General features: G+C 43.2%; 1 protein-coding gene across 1 annotated transcript in view; it reads left to right on the forward strand.

The window, feature by feature from the left end:
* The first annotated feature begins 2,200 nt into the window (after positions 1 to 2,200).
* Positions 2,201 to 8,690, forward strand: part of LOC118335672 (CCR4-NOT transcription complex subunit 10-like) — a 6,660-nt gene continuing 170 nt past the window's right edge. Inside the window, exons 1-8 of the mRNA XM_035672098.1 lie at positions 2,201 to 3,011; positions 3,228 to 3,377; positions 4,032 to 4,234; positions 5,015 to 5,136; positions 5,248 to 5,427; positions 5,573 to 5,653; positions 5,743 to 5,856; positions 5,964 to 6,094. Of these exons, the coding sequence (XP_035527991.1) occupies positions 2,795 to 3,011; positions 3,228 to 3,377; positions 4,032 to 4,234; positions 5,015 to 5,136; positions 5,248 to 5,427; positions 5,573 to 5,653; positions 5,743 to 5,856; positions 5,964 to 6,094 (1,198 nt within the window). The 5' untranslated portion in view covers positions 2,201 to 2,794. The remainder of the gene's footprint in view (positions 3,012 to 3,227; positions 3,378 to 4,031; positions 4,235 to 5,014; positions 5,137 to 5,247; positions 5,428 to 5,572; positions 5,654 to 5,742; positions 5,857 to 5,963; positions 6,095 to 8,690) is intronic.

Raw genomic sequence — 8,690 nt, forward strand, 5'->3', positions numbered from 1 at the left:
GCTATACAACGGCGAAAGTCAAAATTGAAAATCAAATATGGCGACTTTTCCGTGGGGTTTTTGGGGTTATGGCCGGTGGGCCAAGGGAGGGCTTTTTGTACATCTCAGTGACTTATACGTTGCCATGAGTTTGCGACATATTCTAGCTTTGGAACGTTGGCGGCCGGGGCTGGGTATTTTAAAGCCTTGTAAGGGCCGGCTTACAAACACCCCGTACAAACGCGCAGGACCACAAATGTGCCTGTGGAATTTCATTATTCATAATACTGATTACGGTCTTCCGGGGCCCCAGTGATGTACCATGCGCCGACCAGAGGCACCTCAGTGGCGACCATGACACGATTTATTAGGTTGGACCTCATTGGAGCCATTGCGCAAGGCATCGTACCAAGTTTCATTTTAATCACACTTCGAAACTTTTCTTGATTTTAAAAGGGAGCCGGGCACCTTGTTTTGCGGATGCCTGAAATTGTGCCACGATGCCTAAGGGAAGAACATGGGGAACTATGGACCAAAGCTTGGTGTCAATCGGACATACCAATGTGGAGAAATTGGGTCCACTTCCTTTTTTGACGGGAAAAATTATCAGAAGCTTGCTTTATATTTGTATAGCGTTGCTTATTCTAAGATATCAAAAATCTTCAAATGGACTTTTTTTTGCAGGATTGGTCCCAGATGCTTACCTGGACGAGATTTTGTTGCGAAATCGCGGACAATAGTGTAAGAGTAACCCGAAAAAGGTGGTTTTTGGATCATTTCGCGGCTCTTAGGTTTTTTTGGGGGAAAAATAATTCTAGGCGGAAGTGGGGCGTGGCCTATTATGGTCGCGAGTTTCAGCTCCATTCACGGAAACGGCGGGTGGATATTAAGGTTTTGGGAATGTGTTGCCGACAAAACTATGCAGAAGTTATTAGCCTAAACGCACCATTTGATCGATTAGTAGCCGCCATCCTAGTGCGCAACCGAAAGGACACAGAATTATAAAGTTTTTTATCACCACGGCACCTGACATGTGCGCTGAGTTTCATGAGTTCTTTCGGAGCCATGTTGGAGACCTCCAAATATGCGTTTATTTTAGGGAGGGGGAAAAATAAGAAAAAGAATTCCGTTTCAATTACAATAGGCGCTTCGGGCACGCTTCAGTGCTCGGGGCCCTAATAATAACAACTAATTATTCAAAAAAAACTTGTTTTTTTTTTTTTTCATTGTTTTAGCCCATCCGCAATGCGGTAGTTCAAGCCAGGACCCATGGCAGGAGGCTTTCCACCAGTTATCCATTGAAGCAACCCTGCAAGACGCATAAAGCCCAAAGAACTCCGGGGAAGGAAGTTGAAGTTAGACATGCATTTAATGGGACATGAATTGGAAGTGCAGAAAGAGAGAGGAGGGAAGAGAGCGAGCTCAGCTGATCATGGAAATCGATAGTCTAGGCCTATAGCAACATAACTAAGGGGATTGTTCAGGACTCACCTATCAGCCCGTAACGTATAAGCTTTATCAAAGGGAGGAACCGTCTTAGGCCTACTCTTAAATGCGGAGGGGAGTTTGTCTGGCTGCCCATCCCGAACACAACGGGAGAGCTGGTTCACAAAGGAGAAAAGGAGGCCTTGGTAAAACTGGAAAGCTCTGGCTCCTGTTCTACGTTTAGAGATTATAGGAACCCTGCTATTCAGAGAACGCGTGGCTTCTTAGGAGGGGGTGTGTGTTTAATAGGGTTACATGAAAGCTTCTTCAAGATATGAAGGGGCGTACCATTGTAAGAGCTTTAAGTGGAGGAGGTGATGTAATTTAAATTTTTTTTATTCTAAATTTTATACAGGCGAGCCAATTGCAGAGAAGCTTGAACCAGTGTGATGTAAGATGTGATCTCTTTCTGCAGCCTGCCGAGTACGTCTGCTGCAGCGTGTGTTGGAATTCCTATTGGAGCGCGTTTTTACATGGACCTGTATTAGGGCAACCCTTGTAGATAGATTTAAAAGAGTTTGCAGTAATCAAGCCTTGAAGTAACAAATGCGATGGAGTGTAGGTTTTTCCTGGGGATGTGCTCTAATTTATTGTAATGCTGTACATAACATGACAGAAGCAGTCCGTAGAGATCTGCTTTAGTAGTGGGAATTTAGCAGAGCCTGAATTGTAAAGATAACTCCAAATGGGCGGCTGACAGTGGCACCTAAGGCCGGTAACCAAGGTAATACCATCTAGAGTAGCTATATCTTTAGACAGTGAGTCTCTGAGGTTTTTGGGGCACTGGAAACCTGCAGTGTGTGGAGGGCAAAATGGATTCAATCAAGTATCAGGAAATCCTAGGTGGAAACGTCATGCCATCTGTGAGGAAGATGTAGCTTGGGCGTCATTGGACCTTCCAACAGGATGATCATCCCAAGCATACCTCAAAGTCCACCAAGGCTTGTTTTCAGAGGAAGTTCTGGAAGATTCTAGGGTGGCCGTCACAGTCGCCTGACCCTCATTGAAAATCTCTGGTGGGATTTGAAGAAGGCGGTTGTAGCACGCAAACCCAAGAATATTAGTGAACTGGAGGCCATCTCGCATGAGGAATGGGCTAAGGTTCCTCAGGAACGTTGCCAGAAGCTAGTGTCTGGCCATATCACGTTTGCAGCAGGTCATAACAGCTAAAGGGTGCTCTACTAAGTATTAAAGACGCTTGTCATGAAGGGGTTGAACAATTTTGAGGCTGCATTTTGTGTTGACTTTGGAGAAATCACTTGTTATAATAGTTGTGTTGAGCTATTTAAATTGTTCTTGTTTGATTTGTTTATGCAAACAGCTGAAAGCAATGTGGGAGAATCATTTTGATTGCAACTGTATATCTGTCAGTGGTGTATATCGTCTTCTGGTTCTCTCTCTGACCTATGTTTCCTGTCCCCTCCATCAGTCTGCGCCCTCACTGTTCCTCAAGAGTAATTTTGAGTATCTAAGAGGAAACTACCGTAAAGCAGTGAAGCTGTTGAATAGCTCCAACATTGCAGAGCATCCTGGACCCATCAAGACAGGTGACAACTACTGTACCTCAAGATTGATTGCTTCCTCTGATAAGCCTGGTGTCAAGAAGCAATACAGCTAGTTTTTCTTCCACTTACTGGTTCTGACTGTTCATGTATTATTGGCTAAATGATGCTTCCAAATTCTGTCTTAATTGGAGATGTAATAATGATTTTTATATGTGCTAGTTGATGTTTTCTGCATGTGTCCTGATTTGTCTCATTCAGGTGAATGTGTTCGATGTATGTTCTGGAACAATCTGGGCTGCATTCACTTTGCAATGGGGAAACATAACCTAGGCATTTTCTACTTCAAGAAGGCGCTGCAAGAGAATGACCACACCTGCGCACAGCTGGGAGACGGCAGCAACGGGCAATGTGGGTCATGGCAAGCACTGTCTCCTGACTGTTATCTTTGAAATGATACTTCATCTAGCTCTTTATTCATAGGCTTTTCATTCAGTATTGGAATCCACTGGAATCACTCAGTCCAGACTGCATCAACATATTTTACACTTCTCTCTAGTGGTATTTCTCCATGCTGATATGCTGAAGGTTGTAGGTATATTTAGTTTGTGACATTTAAAGAACAGTGTGTAGATTTAGAGGAATCTAGAGGTGAGATTGCAGATTGCAACCAAATAAAACTCCTTGACTCAGCCAAGTGTGCAATTCAGGTAATTAAATAGGGAAAATATATTTTTTTAATTCATCTTCTAATGCCATAAACACTATAAACCAAATCCCATTCACCTCCATTGTATTAAACGGTGGACAGAAATATCAGACAACATCAAAACCATCTGCATGGAGAGAGCCCTCTGCAGGACTGGTCTTTGGATAGAGAATGCCGTTTACACAAGGAAAATGCACTTGGTGTGTTTTTGATAAGTTTATCAATCAACCAAGTGCACACCCATGCTATCTAATTACTTAAGGTAGACGCTTCAGTTTTTAACTAAGCCAATTAGAAAAGTATAACGTGTCCTCAACAGTAACAAGTCCCTTTCTTGTGTTTCTTTTAATAACCAGCTAAGAAGTTCACTGGTATCCCCATGTGTGCTCTACTAGCCAACAAGCGCTATGAGCTGCTCTATAACTGTGGTATTCAGCTGCTGCACATCGGCAGGCCTCTGGCAGCGTTTGAGTGTCTGATGGAGGCGGTGCAGGTTTACCATTCCAACCCTCGACTCTGGCTGCGGCTTGCAGAGTGCTGCATCTCTGCTAACAAAGGGGTATGACCGATCTGGATTTGAGTTTAGCTTTGTTTTAATAGTTGCTTTATTTTTGAGTGTTTTGCCTCATTGGATATCCCTTTTAATATTTTGAAGATTAGTTGTTGTCATGTTGTCAGTGTTTGTATCTATTGTTAAAGGAAACAACCTTACACTAACTGAGCCCGTCCCTTTTTTTTTGGCAAATGTACCAATCCTACTATGGCGAAGGCAGGACCTGTCCTACTCTCCCTCTGATTATGCTGACCCTAACCACTCTCACTGCTCATGCGTAACATGATGGTTAGAAGATAACTAAAAAAGCTAACTAATGATTGATGTAAAGTACCTAATGTTTGCTCTGTAGCAAAATGCTAGCTAGCTAACTATTGACGATTCAAATTCAAGCTAGCTAGTGTGCATGCTCGACCATTAGCAACACCTAGCCTGTGCAGTCTGCTGCTCGTTCCTTTTTTTTTTTTTTTTTTATTTTCAAAAACCCAGTCACTTCTAAGTAGGTGTCGGGCGTTGTGCAGCAGAGAGAGACGAGCGCATATGGCATAGGGCCATATTCTGTGCATCAGGAAAGGAGAAAGTTGACAGTTTCTGTGTGGGAATATTTTCTAATAATAGGTTTTGTTTCAGTAATTATTCAACAACCATAGGCAATCTATTTTTCTTCAGTAAGATTAATATGGGTTACAGCAACTCCACTGTTGGTTTACATTACATTGCATGACTTTTTAATGATGAAGAGTGAAGCACATAGTGATTTCAAGGTCTTTGTCTATATGTTTTCAGGGTTCGGAGCAGGAGAGCAAAGGTTTACCTTGTAAAAAGGGTATAGTTCAATCTATTGTCGGGCAGGGCTACCATCGCAAGATCGTTCTGGCATCCCAGTCTACTCAGAATACTATCTACAGGTCAGTGGCAACACCATCCTCTGGCCCTGAGTGGCATTCATTTTGACATGAATGACATCTAATTGGTGGTTAATCACTGTTTATATTGACCTGATGTTTGTGTTTGGACAGTGAGGGCCAGTCAGCAGCTATTCCAGTAGCCAGTATGGAGTTTGCAGCCATCTGCCTGAGGAACGCTCTGCTGCTGCTGCCTGAAAATCAGCAGCTGGACACCAAGACAGAGAATGGTTCCAAGACCTCGAGTCAGTCAGGAAGCACGGAAAGCGGCAGTGAGAACAGTGACGCCTGCAGGTCTGACACACAACAAACAAATAAACCTTTCCACTCAGCCATTGTTCTGAAGTAGTAATGGAGAATTATGTGCCATAGAGAGCCAACCAAGCAGAGTTGCACATGTATTGTGATGAATGTGTGTTTGGTTTTGTGTTTTTTGCAGTGGGAAAGGTCAGGAGGCTGATAAGTTCTTGTCTGCAGCTCCATCATCTCCTCTCAGAAAACAGGAAGTAGAAAACCTCAGGTAATGAGACAGCTCACCTGACACATCAGTCATGATCCAGGAACATTAGATAACCTGTAACAGTAATTGATCAACTGTTTGATGTGTAGGTGCTCCATCCTGGCCTGTAGTGCCTATGTGGCGTTAGCACTGGGAGACAACCTGATGGCTCTTAACCACGCTGAGAAACTACTCCATCAAACCAAGGTGTCCGGATCCCTCAAGTAAGTGCTGCGTCTGCTGGTTCACCTGCTCGGTTTTTCTACCGTAGCCACAAATAAGTAAGCAGTGTCCTCACTCCACTCTCCAATTCCTCCTCCTGTGTGTTCAGATTCCTGGGTCACCTCTACGCTGCTGAAGCCCTCATCTCTTTGGACAGGATCTCTGACGCCATCGCTCACCTCAACCCAGAGAACATCAGTGATGTTTCAATGGGAGTGCTGACCAGCGAGCAAGACCAAGGTCAATGAGTTTTACACATTATTCAATTCAATTCAATTCAATTTTATTTGTATAGCGCTAATTCATAACATCTGGCCATTGTACGTAAGGAGAAGCTTTAATTGTTGCTGAGTTGGGCTGCTTGTGTTGGGCTCCAGATGGTCTGGTTGGGGGTGTTAAGGATGGATCTGTGAGCCAGGACTGGCTTAGTTTAGCTACTGCGGACAGGTGTATTGGAGGCTTCTCCACTCAAAAGCACATTTTGCAATTTTGTCATCAATTTTTCCTTAAAACTTGCAATATTTCAAAATCTCACAGAAACAATTCTCAGGAAGAGTTGAGAAGGGAAATCGTAAGCCTTGTTCCGGTCTTCATAGCTTTGTCTCTCCCCGCAACACGGTTTCATGTGTTGTAGCTGGAAACGAGTCTGATCACGAAGGACAAAGAGGCACACATTTCCCAACGCGGATGCACGCAGTCGACGCCACACTTTTTCCTTGGAGCTTAGTTCTTTTTAGCTGATTTGCAGGAGTTGGTGTATGTGTTCCTCTTGGTTTGAGTTTGATGTTATTTCTTGTAGAAAAAATGCTGGCCTCATGTTCATTCGTACAAGACGCGGTGCGTCGATACCGAGCGCGTCTTCTATGCGAGAACTCGAAAGCCTTCCACTTATCTATTAATCGGTGATTTGCTTTGGTAATAGTTATTAATTAAAGTTGTAATTAATATTCTTAATATCCTTAATTAAAGTAGAATTTCTATCATTTTATCTCGTCTCGGGAGTACATGAAGTGAGTGATTGAGTAATTTAATAAACCAAAAATTGAATTTCAGTTAAACCACAACGAATGGTGGCGCTGTGATTGACCATAAGCACTACAATATGGTACTTTTGTTTGTTCCCTCAGGCATGCATGGAGGGACTTGGACATGAGGGAAGAAGCTGGCCTCAACAGCTTACATATTGGTCTTTATGTAGACAGGTGTGTCAAGGTGACAGGTGATAGGAGATCTGACCGTTCTGTAGCTTCTAGAGTAGTACTCCAGTAGGATTGGCCTCAGGTGGATTCTCCTTGTTGTGTCACCATAGGATGCAGGCCTGATGAAGACAACCACAATATAGAATGAATTTTGAGATTAATTTTCATCGTGAGGTGTTGTCATGCAGTGAGAAATGTTGGGTGTGTGAATGTGAATTGACATGTAGGTGAAATTTGGTGGTCAGAACACTAGAAACTGCACATGGGTTAGTTTTTAGCGTCTGTTGTGCAACTGTGAGCATGGAACAGAGACTCAGTTTAAGAAACACATAACTGGACTTACATTTATAACAAAAAGGGTCCCATTCGTGGACACAATGAATAATGAAGAAGAGGAAACGGGTGTACATTGGTGCTGTTTGACCCCTGGCAGCTCAGAAGAGGTGCTTTTGAACTCGCGTGCTATTGTCTGGTGTAACTTTATTGGGTTACGTAAACTTTATCGGTCATCGGTTACCTGATGCAGGCACTGTGCGGGCCGCCTTTCGTACTCCGCTCGCTTAAGCAGGCTAGGCATGGCCAGGAGGTGTTGAAAGAGCCATCAGTGGCCCGAGGCTGATGTCACCATGCGTGGTAACACCATTGGGAGGTCTGCGGTTCCCTGCTGCAACATGCACACTGATCGGCCGACACAGGGAACTTATGAAGATGTGTGGAGTACGCTGTTAGTAGATTTTATTACAGTCTTTGGTCTCCGTATGCCTGTGTGTGAGTTGATACTGTATGGAATGCAATGTAGTTGTAGCACCAGAACTGTTTCTTTGTTTTGTAGTCTATTTTGACTCGGATGCATTATGTGATTTTATTATTAAAGCTGCAGGCTAGGTAATTTTTATAATTAGAAACCCAAGCTTTGTTCAGTATTGTGCTAAATTGTCACTGGTGTCTACAGTATTAGCATGAGATTGTAGTAAGGTTTGTGAAAAAGGAACAATCTGGGTTTCCTCTGTGCCCTCCAAGAGTGTTCCTAATTGCATTTGTAAGGAAGTCCACTGGTTGCCGGAACTAAGAAGGCAAGCCAGGATTCAGAGAGCCAAGAAAGATAGGAAAAAACACTCTGGGTTGGAAGCTTGGACATAGGCTGGGACAACCGTTCATGAGTGGGAGGAGGTTGACAATCACAGATGCGGTCTTCATTCTTCCAAGATTACATAAGAAGCACGTTAAGAGGGATCCAGAGGAACGAAGATTATCTGTCTCATGTTCTTTACTGTCGAGGATAGTAGTAACAGTTCTATAAAGATATGATCACAACATATTTATTTATTTTCAGTTTATATTAGGCGCTACTGCAGGCTTTAAATACACTATAGGTGACATTCTGAATAGTTTTCATAGGTAAAAGATCACACAAAGGGTTTAAACGCATGGGTGGGAGCTCACAAGACTCCAACAGGCTCATCTTCCTTTGTCAGACCCTTGTTTGGAGAAGAACAAAGCAGGCATTAGAGGAAAGCAGGCTGAACACTTTTTTTTGTGTAAAATAATGTACTGAGCTGACGTACTGTTGGAGTCGTCTGTAAATGTTTATAAGGAGTTCGGGTCTAGAGCTGCTCTATTTGAAAAGTGTCCTGAGA

The sequence above is a fragment of the Morone saxatilis genome, unplaced genomic scaffold (genome assembly GCF_004916995.1).
Source record: "Morone saxatilis isolate NCDOM2014 unplaced genomic scaffold, NCSU_SB_2.0 Contig24, whole genome shotgun sequence".
In the NCBI taxonomy this organism is placed as follows: domain Eukaryota; kingdom Metazoa; phylum Chordata; class Actinopteri; family Moronidae; genus Morone; species Morone saxatilis.